The sequence below is a fragment of the Nyctibius grandis genome, chromosome 1 (genome assembly GCF_013368605.1).
Source record: "Nyctibius grandis isolate bNycGra1 chromosome 1, bNycGra1.pri, whole genome shotgun sequence".
In the NCBI taxonomy this organism is placed as follows: domain Eukaryota; kingdom Metazoa; phylum Chordata; class Aves; order Nyctibiiformes; family Nyctibiidae; genus Nyctibius; species Nyctibius grandis.
Window position 1 is genome coordinate 96,094,927 of NC_090658.1, and position 17,797 is coordinate 96,112,723.

General features: G+C 37.8%; 1 protein-coding gene across 1 annotated transcript in view; it reads left to right on the forward strand.

Annotated features, from left to right (window-relative positions):
• The window catches only part of COL12A1 (collagen type XII alpha 1 chain), a 105,337-nt gene that overhangs the window by 32,945 nt on the left and 54,595 nt on the right, over nucleotides 1-17,797 (forward strand). Inside the window, exons 15-28 of the mRNA XM_068409744.1 lie at nucleotides 1,049-1,318; nucleotides 3,201-3,467; nucleotides 5,816-6,008; nucleotides 6,806-6,927; nucleotides 9,607-9,756; nucleotides 9,839-9,958; nucleotides 10,511-10,675; nucleotides 10,866-11,012; nucleotides 11,662-11,801; nucleotides 12,995-13,124; nucleotides 14,179-14,324; nucleotides 14,602-14,731; nucleotides 15,546-15,685; nucleotides 16,451-16,580. Coding sequence (XP_068265845.1) covers nucleotides 1,049-1,318; nucleotides 3,201-3,467; nucleotides 5,816-6,008; nucleotides 6,806-6,927; nucleotides 9,607-9,756; nucleotides 9,839-9,958; nucleotides 10,511-10,675; nucleotides 10,866-11,012; nucleotides 11,662-11,801; nucleotides 12,995-13,124; nucleotides 14,179-14,324; nucleotides 14,602-14,731; nucleotides 15,546-15,685; nucleotides 16,451-16,580 — 2,250 coding nt within the window. The remainder of the gene's footprint in view (nucleotides 1-1,048; nucleotides 1,319-3,200; nucleotides 3,468-5,815; nucleotides 6,009-6,805; nucleotides 6,928-9,606; nucleotides 9,757-9,838; nucleotides 9,959-10,510; nucleotides 10,676-10,865; nucleotides 11,013-11,661; nucleotides 11,802-12,994; nucleotides 13,125-14,178; nucleotides 14,325-14,601; nucleotides 14,732-15,545; nucleotides 15,686-16,450; nucleotides 16,581-17,797) is intronic.

Consider the following 17,797-nt stretch of genomic DNA (forward strand, 5'->3'; position numbering starts at 1 on the left):
GCCACCTCAAGTGTTTGAGTCCTCTTGCTAAGCAGTCTCTCAGGAACATCCTGTAGGCCACAGAGAATACACGCCAAAGAACCGAGCGCTTCTGTGTGTATGTGGATCTGGTTTTGTAGATCCCTTTTGCAGATTTTGCTACAGTGAGCCCATTGCATTAAACCCACCAGTCAGCACTCCTTTCATGCCATCAAAAGCCAGCCACAGCAATAGGAAAATTGAACATATGTTATAGATGTATGTTAAACATTAAACAGAAGCACTCCTTTCACTGCAGCACTTTAGACCAATGAGCTCCGTTTTTAAAGAGTGGAATTACTCTGCTGTGTTAGGTGAGAGTCATGCATCCAGCTGACAACTGGGTTTCACAGACTAACGAGCTGTTTCCTTCGTTCCAAGCTGGCTGGAACAAACTACAGGGAGGAAAGAGGTACAAGGCTTATGAGTGGAAAGATGGAGGCTGTTTTCTGCTGTAATTGTGGCATGAAGGAAACACACTGCAAATGAGTTGTAAACATAAAATGAAATAGCTGATAGATCTGTTAAGTGGTACGCTGGGAGATAAGAATAGTACTATTAAATAAGAAGGTAAAATTGTCAGAGAAAGGACTGTTTCATTCAGGTAAAAGTCTTCTTTATTTACCCCCCAGAAAAAAGTTACACGAATGAGGATGAAGATGAATGAATGAAATAATAACATTATTTACTTGAGAATTAAAATCTACTTAAATGAGCTGCAGCACATTTAAGCACTGGCTTCATTCCAAGTCTTTGATTAATGCCATTTTTATTTTGCTTATTCTAAAGCATAACGGCTAAGTGTCTTACATGGTAAGGGATAGGATCATTCATAGTCTAAATTTAGCTTTGAGCATTTTGTTGAAAAATCCATCAATTTTCTCTTGGAACTGCAAATGTATGTTGTTGAAACTATTATTGATGGGAAAAGTTTGATTTAGCTTTTATGATAATTTTATTTTTCCATTTGTACTTTGCTAACTTTTGCTATTAGTATTTTAGAGACAATTCGCTGTTTTCTTTCTTGCAGAACGTGGTTCACCACGTAATTTGGTTACCACAGACATAACCGACACTACAGTTGGGTTATCATGGACACCAGCTCCAGGAGCAGTTAATGATTATAGGATAGTATGGAAATCACTTTATGATGATACAATGGGAGAGAAGAGAGTCCCTGGAAATACGGTGGATGCTGTGCTAGAAGGCTTGGAGCCAGAGACTAAATACAGGATTTCAGTATATGCAACCTACAGCAGTGGAGAAGGAGACCCAGTAGAAGGAGAGGCTTTTACTGACGGTGAGTGTAGAACAACATTACCACCATTTGTAACATTCTGTTCTTGATGAAATTATCATATTTTAAAGAAAATGGACCTTATTTTTCTTCACCTCTTTTTTTCCTAAAAGTCCCCCCAACCCAAAATGCCACCTCAGATCAGTCAATTCTGGCTTTTTGTTTGACCATTAAAAAAAAAGGAAAATCTCTTCTGTGTCATGTAGGTTTGGATTCAGCAAGAATTACTTCCAACTTAAGATGTGATTGTGTCTACAAATTACTGTGAAGCCAGCCTTTCATAGGCTTGGTGTGACTGCTGGAAATCAGGTGGAAGAAATATTATGGATAGAGTAAGGAGGAAAGGTGGGGTAAATTCCAACAGATTCAATGAATTTCCTTTCCAAGCTATTGCCCTTTCCAATTTCAGTCCTCAAAGTGTTTGTTATTTACCTTCCCTGAGGCTCTTTTTTCTTATTTGATAAACATTATGTACTGTTAGTCAAATCAGGCTCAAGCCTCTCCTGCAGTGTAGGCAAAATAAAAAAAAACACTGAGAAACCAAGGATAGCTTGTTGCCAGCAAGAACTGGCAAGCAGAGGAGACAGAATGAATGAAGGGATGCCCTGGATCGACCTTGATGTTTCTGTTGTTTGCCTAAAGGGGCCATGGGAAGACGAAGCCTGAGGCAGTGCTCTGGGCAAGCATCATGCGTGTTTACACGTTCTTGTACTCTTTCCTAAGTATCTGTTTTGACTACTATTTAAAACAGGCTGCCGAACTATGTTAACCTCTGTCCTTGACCCAATATAGTTGCTCTTAAGGTCTTGCAAGAGTAGTGGTTGCTGCCATTGGTAAGAGCTGGCTCTGCAGAGTCAAAGCAGACTGCTGTACCACGTCTTCTTTCTTTCTTCAAGAACAGCAGCATTAGCTGTCCAGCCTTTTCCAGGTTAAGTAGGCAGCTTAGCCTTGTAATTTATTGCTTCTCTCAGTGTGCTGCCTGAGGGAACTTGCTGCCAGGCCTATCAACAGACCCAGACCTGAGACTAACTAACATTGCATCTTTATATTGCAAACACAATTAAAAATTCTCAGTTCCTAGGACTGGGAGAGGATACTGTACCCTGCAAAGCCTACCTTACCATATGATGAATACTGACTGATTCTGGCATGCCAAGAAGGTTCTGTTTTGCCAAAACCTAGATGGTTTATTCCGGCTGACAGCCAGCATTACATACCTTTCAGTTCACTTCAGATCATTTGAACATTTGTACAGTCTGGAAAATATCTCTTAGAAACTGAGTGCTACAATTTGTAGAGAAAATGCTTTATTAGTCCATGTGCTTATTTCAGCACCTATACTATCCTGCAAATAGCGGTGAGTGATTTTCCAAGCACTTGGAAAGTCACCACTATTTGCAGGATAGTTTGTATGGAGACCCAACACCCAGCAGTTTAGGCATTTACCAGTACCTTCTCAGATCTGTAAACTCAAAACTTAGAAAATCTTAACTTTATAGGACGTTGTGTTCATTAAAAAAAAAAAGGCTTTATGATTTATCACTTTCATTTGAGAGTGCTGAATCCATTACTTAACAGATTACTGAAAAGTGTGACTAAATAAAACTCCCAATTATGCTGTGTCATCATGTAATTTATACTTCCCTCTTTTTTTTTCTCCGTAGGGGAAGCACACTTATGCTTGTTTAGTCCATTAAAATTAAAAAATAATTTAACAATGGTCTGTGAGATTCTCCTGTGTCTTCCCCACAATCAAATACTGTAATTTTAAAGAGAGTGAAATTTTTTTTTAATACAGAGAAGCAGAATGAATTTTGTAGGCATGCATTTGAACATGTCTTTATGTGACAAAGTAAATATTTATCCGTATTTTTACACTGAAAAGTGTCACCAAATGCCAGGACTGTGACAGTAGACAACGAGACAGAAAATACAATGAGAGTTACATGGCAACCTTCACCTGGGAAAGTCTTGTCTTATCGTGTGTACTACCGACCACGCAGTGGAGGAAGGCAGATGTTTGCAAGAGTAAATGCTCCTGCTACAAGCATAGTGTTAAAGCGACTTAAGCCGCGAACTACATATGACCTCAGTGTTGTTCCAATTTATGATTTTGGACAAGGAAAATCAAGAAAAGCAGAAGGAACAACTGGTATGTATCACAAGCTTGTACAGCATTTGATAATTAAAGTTTTGTGCTTAAAATTAATAATCATGATACATAGAAAAGCATGGTGCAGTCTGCCAAGATCATGAATTAACAGGCAAATTGAATAAAAAGTTAGAGGTTGAGAAGAGCGTTTGATTTGTTGGAAACTTCACTATGGCATAGCCTGAGCACAGCTTTTTGCTGTTGATATTGAGGGTGTAAATATGGTGTAAAATCTGGTTGAAAATACTGGACTTGTTTTGAAACACTGTCATAAGAAGTTAAAACAGGTGTTTTTTGAGGAAGACAGTATATCAACAGACTACTTCATCAAGTGTTGTCAGTTGTTTCTTAATTTGCCTGTTGGTCCTGGGTATTGATTAAAGAGCTACCCAGCATCCTATTACTTAGATTTTTCTCCTTTGGTCACTACATTTTCTGTGGAAAACCTGAGGTAATAAGAAGGGGGAGTAGACGATTTTGAAGAGTCATCAGTGGAAACCTGACCTCAGAGACCATGATCTTTTGGACAAGCTATCTTCTCTCTCCAAAGCTGAAACTCTAAAACATTTATTAAGTCCTGGTGATGGAATTTTTGCAGTGAAAGTAAAACTCATTTTCTACTCTGCCTTTAGTAGCTACCTGATGCTGGTCTTTCATTTTGTAAGGAAGTGTTCCTTTGTTATCCAGATCAAGTCAACCAGATTTAGAGTCAAATTTTGGCTTCCATAGATAGACCGCCATTACCAAATGATAATTTTTTCCAAGATGTTTCTGCCCATGTGGGACTAGTGCCATTCACTGAGGTACACTGTAAATACTTCATGCCATTCTCTGTTACCTGAACATACATCATATTGAATGATGATGGGAAGTTACAAAAAGTCTCCTTACAGTGGAGATACTGGCACCTCAGTTACTGAAGGAAGATTTATTTTTTAAATTGTAATGTCGTTGATGTAGAGGAGTCATGAAAACTTGATCAGCTTTTGACCAACACCTATTTTTTCAATCCTGAAAATTATACTGAGATAAATCTCAGATCATCCAGCTGCTTTTGATTTTTGACCAGTTCATCTTGACATGGATATGCCTCTCTGCTTTCAGTGTAAATAATTGTGGTGGTAATCCTTCTTTGAAAGCAAGTGGGGCCTGAGTGATCTTGTTAGTTGAAGCTGTCATGATAATTCAGGGAGGAGTATCATGGGAGATGAGACAGAGAGGCTGTATTTTTCCGTGTGAGTGAGAGTGTATCTAGTGTTTCTCAGCAGAATTAACAATCTGAGGACATTTATGATCTTTCAGCTATAGCTGAACAATTGCATAGGCACAGGGATAAGACAAACACTTTTTTTTTCCCCTCCACCTTTTCACTCCAAAGCTATAGTGGTGACTTTCTGTTTACTCTAATTCCTGTTTTTGCAACTTTGAGATTATGCTGCTGCAGTATTTTCTACGACTGCACTTTAGATTTACACAAAAGCGAAAGTGATGCAGAAGCTAGCAGCAGGCTTGTTAACCACTCTGTCTGTCTGTGAGTACTGACCTGTGCTGGGTAGCCATTAGTCTTCAGAGGAAGTTGCTCTTGACCTAAAAACCTCAAGCTGTTTGGCTGACACTCCTCTGAAGAATTATTTTTTGACATACTGCCACGCCTGTGGTTGGTGAAGTTACTTGAGCTGCCAGACCCTGAGCGTGTGAAGGGAGAGGACTGTTGGCAGGACCTTTTCTACAAAAGAGTCTTTGCTTCCACCCTCTCCATGCACTGACCTGTGGGACCCAGAGCTCTGAGGAAGCAGCTTAGGAAGTGATATTGGTGACTGACTACTGGCTGGGTGTGACTTTTGCCTGCAGTAAATGCTGATTTTTCCAGTGTTGGTTTGAAAGGCAGCTGCTTCCATTTCTCGCTTTTGGTCTATATGGCTCACCTACTTGTTGCCATTTAAAAGACAGAGAGCTAGTCTAAGCTGGTCATCTAGATTTTCTCTATAATTAATAGAGAGAAAGACTGACGGTGGGTAGACCACCTATTGTCAACTTTTGTTGTAAGATCAGATGGATGTTTAAGATAGGTGAAATGAATTGCTATCTATGCCTCAGTCCGTTGACTGTGGGGAGACCCTTGATAACGAACTTAGCCCATATACCTATTGGTTAGATAGATAAAATTAGGTGAAGTGAATCTCACCTTTCACCTCTTGATACTTGTCTTTATGTCAAAGGAAAGGAACAAGGAGTTTAAGGCTGCCACTAATACTGGATTTGCATATAGATTTTTACATAAAAGCATACTTGTTGATTTTTTTCCATAACCAGACCTGATTTAAATCCTTTTTTTTCCATCCTTGGAGCCTCTCCCTTTAAGTCACCTCGAAATCTGAGAACTTCTGATTCAACTATGTCAAGTTTCCGAGTAACCTGGGAGCCAGCCCCAGGGCGAGTAAAGGGGTACAAAGTAACTTTCCACCCTACTGAAGATGACGGGAGTCTTGGAGAATTAATAGTGGGGCCGTACGACAGCACAGTGGTATTGGAGGAACTTAGGTAAGTATAATAATTCATAGGGGTTTTTTTTAATAACTTTAGCTTAGGGTTTTGTTTAATCATGATCTGGAATTGAAATGCCTGGCAAAATCTACTGTAAGTAAGAAAGTAATTTTGTTGATAAGCTATGAGGATCTTGTTTTGGACATGGCACTTAGTGCCATGGTGTAGTTGACATGGTGGTGTCAGGGCAATGGTTGGACTTGATGATCCCAGAGGTCTCTTCCAACCTGATTGATTGATTGTTATGCAGCCTCTGAAAGGCACCTGGCAGGACATTTTCTGAGATTATTCACATCACTTGTGGTGTTCTCACAGGAACTGAAGGAGGCAAAGATGTGGGCAGAGGCTGTGTGCTGTATTTCACATATGAGAAAGTCAGGATTTCTAAAGTTTCCTCCCAAAAGTTCCTTACCTCATGTTAAAAAAAGCCTAGTTTAGTTTTTGATTATTGTCTCAGAGGCCTGAATTTATAAAGTAGGCTTCAGGCCATGTCAAAATCTATTATGCAACTATACTAAATATATTAAAACCAGGATCATTAATTAATTATGATACTAGTCTTTGTTAGTCTTAAAATACTTGAATGAAGAAGGCTATAAATTTAAGTATAGAATCTAGAATCAGCAATTAAATTGTCACAACTTCACTGGCTTGTAGAAGACCTAGCCTCTGGGCTTCACGTTTTAGCACCTTTTCCATGTGTTTTTTTTTCTGTGAGGATTTCGTTAAGTGAAGTGTCAGCATTTAGCTAGCCAAGTGACTTTAATTACAGCACATTTGTTTAACTATTGCAGGGCAGGAACTACCTATAAGGTAAATGTTTTTGGAATGTTTGAAGGAGGAGAGAGCAGCCCCCTGGTTGGACAAGAGATGACCACCCTTTCAGATACTACTTCAGAGCCATTTTTATCTAGAGGTAAACCTGACTGAATTGAAGAAAAGGCAGCCTTGGCTTATGGATAAAAAAAGACTAAAAATTTACCAGCACTTCCTTAACGTTTTTCTAATGCACATAAATATTTATTTACAGGATTCAGTATACTTCCTACCCTGATGACATAACCTCTGGTCTGAAATGACCACTAAGTATGCCCCAGTTCATGATTCTAGTCCTCTGCACCCTTTAGATGATCTTACAAAGATGATAACTCAGGCAACCCATAATTACTCAAAGCCATCTGCATTGCGTTTTCAAGCTGTCCACATCTGTGTTAGATCACATAAGGTCAAATTCTTGAACAGAGATCATGGCTCATCTACAGCAGTGTTCACAGGAGTAGAACAAGGAATTTTAAGCAGATCTTTAGCCCTTTGCTTGTCCTTATATGGTGACTTTTCCTTTTAAGACTAAGATGGTATACTGAACAAAGATCTGATACTGGGGGACATCCCAGTGTTATTGTGTATTATTTAAATTTTTGTGCAACATAACCATTATTTAGTAATTGTTTTTTAATATAGAAGGAGGAGACAGTTCAGAAATGGAATTGCTGAGGGCTCTCCAATATCTGTTTGGGAGTTTCTCCCTCTGTAGTTAAACCTTCCAGTCAAAGTTTCTATGAATATTATGATAGCAGCTCCCTTGGTGTGGTTAATGGGCCTCTGCATGGTAATAGTTGTGCCTTGTGCCCATCATACTCTCAATATTGGATGAAGAGAGTTTCAGGGCTCAGTCCTCCTTCATGGAAAGCATAAAGAAGCAGGTCTTTGCTTCTTAATAGCAAGTATATATGTAGAAGTAAAGACTTTTCTCCTCTGCCATTTGAAGGCTTGCATAACCATCAGAGAGAATTTGGTGAGGAGAAAGAACCTATCTGCAAAGGCATTTCAGAGTTAAATAAAGAAAAAAATGTTTCTGACTGTTGACTCTATATTCTTTTTGCTCAAGCTCTTTGATGCCTTGTTTCCACACTGGGCTGTGTAAAAAAAATTCACCTTGTGTAACTTTATTGACAACATTTTTAGAAACTTCTTAATTAATTGCTGTCCCACTCTGTCTAATACAAGAGAGTAAAACTGAGAAAAACTACATAACAGGCCATCAGTGACATTAGAGTAAAGCTGTAATATGTCTGGCAAAAAATTTATTACACCAAGAGTGGTTTATTATTTTTTATTACGGCAGCTGTCATTTCTGTCTTCAGTGTTATATTCTTTCAGCTAATTAGTTTTACTAATGCATGGATTTGAGTCATGGTTAATGTGAAAAATGAATTTTATATCTGGGACTGTAAATGTAATAGTACATTATTTATTAATGGGGGGAGAAAAATCACCCTAAGTCTGATGCCTTTGCTAGAATTTTCCATGTGGTGAATTATAGTAGTTGGAACAAAAATAAAAGTCAAAGTAGATTAACTTTTATATTGTACGTGAAGCTAACTTTAACTTCCATATTAAAGTTATGCATGCAATTTTTTGAACTAACATGGTTTTACTTAAACCCTACTCCCAATTGATTTTATTATCCTGACTAAAGACTAGATCTATATTTTCTATGCAGAAGAGGATCATGCTTTTAACCCCCAGGTACATGGAATAGTTATATTCATGAGTCTACAGTGTTGGATCAGTTATGTGGAGCATATATGAAATCACAATATCTTTCAACTGTGATGAGTGTGGCTGATTTTTCTCAATGGGATTTCTTCCATATAAAGACCAGAAGCTCTGATGGCAGGAAGCCAGAAAATTTGCAGCTGGTAACACAATCTACAGGAAAAGAGAGAGAGCAAGGATTACCTCTTTTTTTTTTTTTTTTTTCACATGGCTGTGGATAAAATCATTGTGTCTGTCTGTTTTGTATAAATATTTTGTGATTTTTCCTTGTGATGAAAACAATATGATGCGTATTTTATGCTGTAATTTGTAAAATGAAGATCTCTGAAATAACTTCCTACCTTTTCAGAACATTGCAGCTTCATATAAATGTTTGCTCTTGTCGCCTCTCTATCTCTTGACCTGTGTTCATGTTTGTGTATCATCTGCTTTAAATTGTGTCCTTTCTTTCCTGGATGTGCAAACTTCTATACCACCTATATTACTATGTCATTTTCCCCTTGAAATTCAGAAATGTTATTTATTTGAAAGTGGTTATAATATATGCTATTAATTCAACTATTACATAGTTGAAAATTAAGCAGAAGTTTAGCCAACCATGACAGACTAAAATACTGTAAATTTGGATAATCTGATAACGCTCACTGCCATGTCAGTGGTTAGCTTAGTAGTCTTTTACAGAACCTCTGAAATCAATTTATCATCCATCCTTAAAGAGCAAAACAGATAATGTCATGACAATAGAGAAGAGCACTGGCCTTGATATTTGTAAAGACTTATTTATAAGAGGAAACATACGTGAAGAAATTTATACAGCTTTTGCCATGGAACAAGTGAATAGTGTGAATAATGTTCACAAAGACGTCATACTTGACAGAGTGCCAGTGAATAAAACTAGAGCTATTTTGGAAGCTAACTCATGACATATGACATATATATATGTCAGGATGGGGAAAGAAAGCTATCATGCTAAGGCTATATTTTTCTGGTTTAAAGTTATCATGCTAACGTTATATTTTTCTGGTTGACACGGCAGGTTTAGAATGTAGAACGAGAGCAGAAGCTGATATCGTGCTGCTGGTGGACGGCTCATGGAGTATTGGGCGGCCAAATTTTAAAACTGTCAGGAACTTCATTGCCCGTATTGTTGAAGTTTTTGATATTGGTCCTGACAAAGTACAGATTGGTAAGTCCTTGTATGTTGGAGGGAAAATAAGGCATAACTGCTACACAGGCATTGCAACTGAGTAATGATGACTTTTTTCCAGGTCTTGCACAGTATAGTGGAGATCCCAGGACAGAATGGAATCTCAATGCTTATCTAACCAAACAGGCTTTGCTAGATGCTGTAGCCAACTTACCATACAAAGGAGGCAATACTCTAACAGGTTTGTCACACTGCTAAGATTTTCTTAAGCTCCAGTAAAAATAATTCTAGTAGCTGACCCCAGTATTGTTCAGTGAGCTCAAATTTGTCCATGATGAAAGGGCCTTACAATTTAGTTTGGTATATTTGGAAGAGAACAGACATAGCATGTAAACATATAAACTCAGTGGAAATCTGGAGAAAAGTGATTGAGGAGAGCTTGGGTGATGAAGAGCTTGGGTTGCTGTTGAGCTTATGAGAAGAAGAAAAGGCAGTTCCTTGTCAATGTTGGGATGAAGACAAGGTGAGGACCCAGAAGGGAGGCTAGAGGAGATCAGATAGGAGGGTGATGCATAAAAGGTAAGAGATCAGACACTTTGAGAGGGTTGAAATAGTAACAGTTGCTGATAAGTCTGGATGATGGGCTGCAACTAGATTCCGAGTGCTTCTAGAAGGAAGTAAATTGTGGAATGATGTTGTTGGAGTGTAATCAATAGGATGAAATACTGTCCTTTACCATGACTGCTATATGGAAATAGTTTATGGTGATGGTTACCTTCTTTGTATCGTGTAGGAATGGCCTTGGATTTCATCTTAAAAAACAACTTCAAACAAGATGCAGGCTTAAGGCCCAGAGCTCGCAAAATTGGTGTTCTCATAACTGATGGCAAGTCACAAGATGATGTAGTCACCCCTTCAAGAAGACTCAGAGATGAGGGAGTGGAACTTTATGCAATTGGTAAGTATTATATGAAGAGGTGGCCTGTGCCAACCCCCTCCTGCCTGTCTGCTAAATGCACAGAGAAGTGGCCACATAGATAAGTGCCTAAAAAGGTATTCAAAGACTGTGTTTAGGGACTTAATTTCATGGCATTATGTTTCATGGCCACAATTTCTAACAAGTTTTGTTTTCATGTCTTCTCTGTAAGGTATTAAAAATGCAGATGAAAATGAATTGAAGCAGATTGCAACAGATCCAGATGACATCCATGCTTACAATGTTGCAGATTTCTCCTTCTTGGCTAGCATTGTTGAGGATGTAACCACGAATCTGTGTAACAGTGTGAAAGGTCCAGGTACATCACATTTTCAGTCTAATTCATCCTTTCTTCATTTACGTGCTTGCACTACTAATTCCTTTTTATTACTTACTGGGAACCCTGTGTAGCCCTGGGCTGTTTTTTCAGCTGCTGGTGTGAGGAAGTTGTGCAGACCACCTGGACTGCCCTGCAGGGGTTCTTCCTTTCCTTTAAACAACGACTGTGTTGTTACACCTAACAGCATGACATGGCTGGATGTGCCTTCTTTTCTCCTAGAGTCAGGAAGCATGTTGTGCGGCGTGTCACCTTTTTGCTCATATTGGCAGGTTCTTTGATGATATTCGTCCAATAAGGAAAATTTCAGCAGCCTTGCTCTTTTCAAGTATTAATGTCTGACAGCCCAAAAGCAAAGCTGAGCATGGAAAAACAGTAATGTTATCTGATGGTTCTCCAGTGAAACACTGGTGTTGAAGGGGGAGTAGGAATGATAGGGAGCTTGTTTGGTCTTGAGGGTGTGATGGTGAACTATCTCTTCACAGAGTTGTTTTAAGAATTCCTGAGGAAACAGAAACATAAGCAAGTACCTAAAGTGTGTGGTTTTTTTTCCTAAGCAATTTTTTTCTCATGTTTTTATTCCTGATGATATAAGATAAATTAATAATTTTTAATTTGCTTCCACTTGTAGGTGATTTACCACCTCCCTCTAACCTAGTTATTTTGGAAGTGACACCTCGTTCTTTCAGACTGAGATGGACTCCACCTCCTGAGAGTGTTGATAGATATAGAGTTGAATATTACCCTACCTCTGGAGGTAGCCCTCAACAGGTTAGTACTGTATGTTCATCTCTGACATTGTCCATAATAAGCTTAGATTTCCACATCACGGTAATATAATTCTGAAGTTTGTGCTGTGTATGGTATAACAGTAAATTAAAAAAGGCTCCTAAGGTCAAGAATATCATGCCTCAGTACGTGATACACAAAATTACAAAAAGTAGGAGCATAAAGACTTTGGTCGTTTTAAAATGATGAATCCGGGAGTAAAATGTATTTCTTAAAAACAGTTGACTGGTATTCCTAGTAATTCCTTTCTGGTCATATTCCATTGTCATATATTGGTTCAAGTAAGTCTGTAGTAGAAATTTTCCGAGCATACTCATGGGTAGGCTCACTGTCCTTTTAGTACATTTTCTTGTTAATAGAAAAAAAGACAGTGGGTGATAGAGGTTGTGAGGTAGTGCTTAGATTAACCTTATATGATGGTACTTTGAATCTGTGCCTAAGCATATCCTCCAAACTGTTTTATGCGCAGGGTCAAACTCATCTTGTGGTTATTCTTTGCACAGAGAGCCAGTAACCAGCAACCCTTGATTGTAGGCAATGTTAATTGCTCATCACTCTCTTCAACCAGAGAGTATTTTGGAGAATGAAGTTAGGCACCTCTGTATACTTAACTCTTAACTTCCCATCTCTGAATATGGCTTTTAAAACTTGGATTTGACTCATGGAGAATTTAATCTTAATAAGTTATGACCTCAGGATTTGGCCTCTGAATAGGGTTGGAGCAGCCATTCCAGCACACACTGACTTTACAGCTTGACTGATGACATTTCTGTTCCGCAAGGTATTGCCAATGCCATGTGCTGTGACCATCTAGATTATCCTTGGTGTTTAAAACTTTTTTCCAAAGTGGCAGTGTATCTCTTTGGCACTTTCTTTATGTTACTGAGTAATATAAAAGTGTAAATCACATGTGAAAGCAAGATGCACAGTGAGTGCTGCTGGATAGATCCAGTTCTATCGAAAAGAAGAGTCTGTCTGAGGCTTCCCTACAGCTTGCTTTGCAAAAATTATGGTAGAATGTGAGACAAAATACACAGATTAAGACGATACTCATTTTTAGTTCCATACCATTGATTTCTGGAGTTTCACAAGGAATGATTTTTTTTTTCTTAGACATAAGATTACAAATGCATTTTTTGTTGTACAGTGGTTAACATTGCTTCTCTTTTATGTAGTTTTATGTAAGTAGGATGGAAACAACGACAGTTCTGAAAGATCTGAAACCTGAAACAGAATATGTTGTTAACGTGTTTTCTGTGGTAGAAGATGAAAGCAGTGAACCTCTAATCGGCAGGGAAACAACTTGTAAGTTAGAAATGGAACTTGAATAACATGTTAACAGCCAGTTTGGCATATGGGGAACTGTCCAGTAGAACTTTTAGCACTATGGGCTTTCTTCTTAGAGGAAACAAAATTTTTAATTTGAATGACCAAATTGTGTTGTGTTACACTGTTTGTTCAGATCTTGGCTGAAAAACTATAGCAAAGTGAAACTGCATTGTGGTAAAAAATGTTTGTCCCAGCTTCTTTCCAGGTTCATAAAGCACAGCTGTACAAGACTAGAGCAACAGACATGAATTACAAGACAGAGTTTATAAATTCCTGAAATCTGATCATATACAAATGTGTACTCCTTCATTTTTATGCTAGATAATTAATTCCTGCTACTAGCAGCCAGAATACTAAAGAAATTCTTTCTAATTTTATTAGATTAATAAAAAGCCAGTTCAACACAATTACATCATTTCTATGAGACATAACTTAGCCATTATGTTTCTATTATTAGCTGTCTACCTGTTTGGTTTTAGGTATATTTATGCTGAATGCAACATAGGATGACTTTACTGCATCTTTAAGTATATTGAATGTTAGATGTTCATTTCACTTGTTTGATTGTTTTGTATTAGGCTTGTCATAAACCCTTAAAGTATGTACATGATTTTTATGAGGTCTATGGTAATTTTTTATGTTTATTTAATAATTTGAGAAATATAGAAAAAAAGAAGGAAGTACAAAAAATCCTTTTATAAGTACGGATCCCAAACCAGTCATTTTCTGTTTCATATTAGAACATTCGTGTGAGTTAATGTTGATTTTTAAAATATTCAAGTGTTCCAGTGCAGGCTTGTAAGATAGTTTTAGTTGTGTGTAGCAAATCTGTAGCACATTCAATATGTGACAACAGTTACCTCATTCTTAAACTAAGCACCACTTAAAATACCACTGCTTGCAGATCACCTTTCTACTACCCATAATGTACCCTAATACCCATGTGCAATATTCTAAGTGGTACTGCCTGTGATGTGAAATATGAAAGGTGAAGGAAATAATAAATTAATATATATCTTTTATTTGACAGTGCCAATCTCTTCAGTTAGAAACCTGAATGTTTATGACATTGGATCAACTTCTATGCGAGTGAGATGGGAACCCCTCAATGGAGCTACTGGTTATTTATTAACATATGAACCTGTGAATGCCACAGTCCCAACCACAGAGAAAGAGGTAAGAGAATTTCTTTTCATTTTCTGTACTCTACCAAAAATAAATTAAGGAAAACTGATAGATTTTTTTGATATACCATAATAGTCAGAAGAGACTGGCATGTACTTCTCAAAGTGCAGTGAATTTACTGGGAGATTGTATACAATGACATCAGTCAGGAAGCTGTAAATATACTGTGAATCTTACAAACAAAATTCCCTTGAAGTTAAATCATTGCTTGCTTTTCTGCCATTGCTTCCTTCAGTTTTTAAACATGGTGTGTTATTTTTCATTGCAGATGCGTGTTGGACCATCAGTGAATGAGATTCAGCTGGTAGAACTCATCCCCAATACTGAGTACACTTTAACAGCTTATGTATTGTTTGGTGATATCACCAGTGACCCACTCACCACCCAGGAAGTGACATGTATGGACATCTTCATTTTTGCTTTATTGTTATTGCTTCAGCAACATTTAACTTTCATTTATTTCATGCAACAGTTTTTATATATACTGTTTTGTTTAGAAGACCATCTTTTCCATCTTTTATGCATTTTCTAACACCCATACATTTCCAAAAGATCTTAAAGGCAATTTCAATGAAAAGGGACCAACTATTAAAAGAGGAACAAAAGGGTTTTTTCCTTGAATAATGAAGGGAGTTGGCTTGACAATCTTGAGGTTACAGTCTTTTTAGAAGGTCTCAATTTTACTTGCATTAACTTAGAAACCTTGTTCCCGAATTCAGACTTCTCTTAAGTGTAGAAAATGCCAAGGAAACATGCCATACCAAGAAAAAAATTTATCTGAACATGGTTTCCTTTTTTAAGCCTTTCATTAAACATCTTTCCTTAAACATTTCCTACTGGCAGAGGCATGTTTCTGGGCTAGATGCACACCAGTATGGTTATTCTTATGTTCTTAAAAAATGTTAAACACTTGACTGTACATGAGAAGTGACTGTTGTCGCCAAAAGTTATGATCCTAAGCACTGATACTGCTGAAAGCATTGTGCCCATAATTTACAAAGGTGAAGCTACTGTAGTTTATAGCTATTTTGCTCATTGCTGGGACAATAAGCTCTTAAGCTGTCTCATCTAATGTCCAGAGCAATGAACTTCCCAGAAAGTTATTGCCTCCATTTCAATGAAATGCATGAAAAGAATTTAATTCCTTCTGTGAGAGACCTATACCTCTGCCGTGAATAGCATTTTCACTTGCTACTGTCATTATTTTTATAGTACCTTTGCCTGGACCCAGAGGTGTAACAATTCAGGATGTTACTCACAGCAGCATGAATGTTCTTTGGGATCCTGCCCCAGGGAAAGTTCGAAAATACATCCTAAGATACAAAATAGCTGATGAAGCTGATGTAAAGGAGGTAAATGACAGGAACATTTTTGAAAGTACTAGAAGACAGTTTTATTTTGAGGAGCTAGGTTACTAAAATAATAGTAAAAGTAGTATTATAAGCCACCATTGAGAATGAAGAACATCAGTTCATGGTGACTGCAGTCAGGAAAGTGTATTGACTTCTTGGAAACTGAATAAGCACAAGATAGGTTTCTTTGTGTACTCCCCTTTTTCTCCTCCTCCAGAGAGGAAAAATCCTCAAACTGACTGGAGAATTTTCCTGTGCTTTGATAAACAGCCATTTCTACTCTCTGCCTAAGTGTTATCTTGCCAAGCTCTAAGAACAGCTTACAATTAGGAGGACAGGATTGTAGAATAAAGGTATGTTAGCCCCTTTGCCCCCTGTCAGAACATGTGTGAGCATTGTTAGAGATGTCTTTGAGTTATGTGCAAGCTTTCCATAACTGCACTGCTAGGCATGAATCAGCTCTTGGAGGATTACATGTGTTTTTGTAAGGGAACGAGAATTTTCTGGAGATGCAGTCTGTATCCTCATTTCTGAAACAATGAAGCAGTGAAAGATCCACAAGTAGTACTAGTATCTGAGACAATATGCTTTGCAAGGGAGTTAGTAGATAGCACTCAATATTCAGGTGAAAATTTAGAGATAAATGGCAAAATTTAGTGCAGAATACTTTTCTGTTTTTCAGTACGTGAATTTCTGCCATTTAATCAAATGCAGAGTCAGAAATAGAGCGATTTACAATCCTTAAGTCACTATTTCTATTCTTAGGTGGAAATTGACAGACTCAAAACCAGCACTACTCTCTCTGACCTTTCCTCCCAAACACTGTATAATGTAGAAGTTGTTGCTGTATATGATGAAGGGGAATCTCTGCCGATAAATGCAAAAGCTGTCACTCGTAAGTTTTCCTAATAATCCTTCTTGTGGTTATTTTTGCCTTGTGTTCTATTTAAATTGTGTATTGCAATATAGTACTGAGTTTATGTGGAACTGTAATTTAATCCATCTGAGAAATATTTTGCTTGCATTTGTAGCATTATTTGCAATATAATAATCCCTGGGAATCTTAGGTGTGTTCAGTGTCTTCCTGAAGTAAACACTGAGCCTGCAGTCTGCAGAGAGGCGACAGACCAGCAACTGAAGCAAAATTATTTGTGTTTAGAGGATGAAGGATAAGTGTAGGGGTAGAATTAGTAAGAAAACATGAGGGCAGAGAAAAGGTTTAGCAAGTCTATGCAGGAATCTAGGAAAGTGATCAGGAAACTGGGGCATATGCTAGAGGATTAGAGAGGCATGATCTTGCTTCTGATCCAAGAGGGTTTTTGTACCATGAAATGCTAAACCAGTCTGTACTTTTAGAGAATCATAAAGGCAGCATTTGAGTAATCTCAACAAATAGAGGCAAGGAAATGGTGTTGCACAGATGGTAAGAACCAATCTCCATACAAGAGAGATGACAGATGGAAAGGAGAAAGCTGATATCAGGGAAGCCCTCGTCCTGATCTAGGCTTATACTTTAACAAGACAGCTAACCAGAAGATCTAGAATAGAAATGAGCAATGTTACCTTATCACTACCCCTCACTCTGATATGGGAAAAAAGAGAAAAACATGCATGTGCTCGCTCTTTTTTTTTTTTTTCCTTCTGAATTTTTCATTTTGTAGCCTGGTGTACTTAAAAGTATTTGTGAGATTTTTTTGTTTGCTTTTGTGCTAGCCTTTCTTCTATAGCTGTGGTTTTGTGTGAATGTGTGTATAAGGAAAAAGAGGAAAGCTCTGCCAAAGATATTATTTTTGGTTTAATTCTCTGGTTTTACCTATTTACTCATTTCAATATTTTGCCTCCTTAACCTACAGTTAGCCTCTGTGAATTCTTTCTAAATAGGTGATGTAATTCAGTCATGACTTATTTGGCTGATATAAAGAATTTTAAGATCTGTGAGAAACTCATGCAGGAGCTTGACCTCTGTGTGTGTGAGTTAATAATCACTCCTTCTAACTCCAAAATGTAAGAGCTACGACTTCAGTTGTTGTGAGTAGGCATGTGAGTTGTGACCTCTGCTGAGGTCAGTAGAGCGACATCTGTTTTATCAAGTGATGACCTGGTGATGTGACC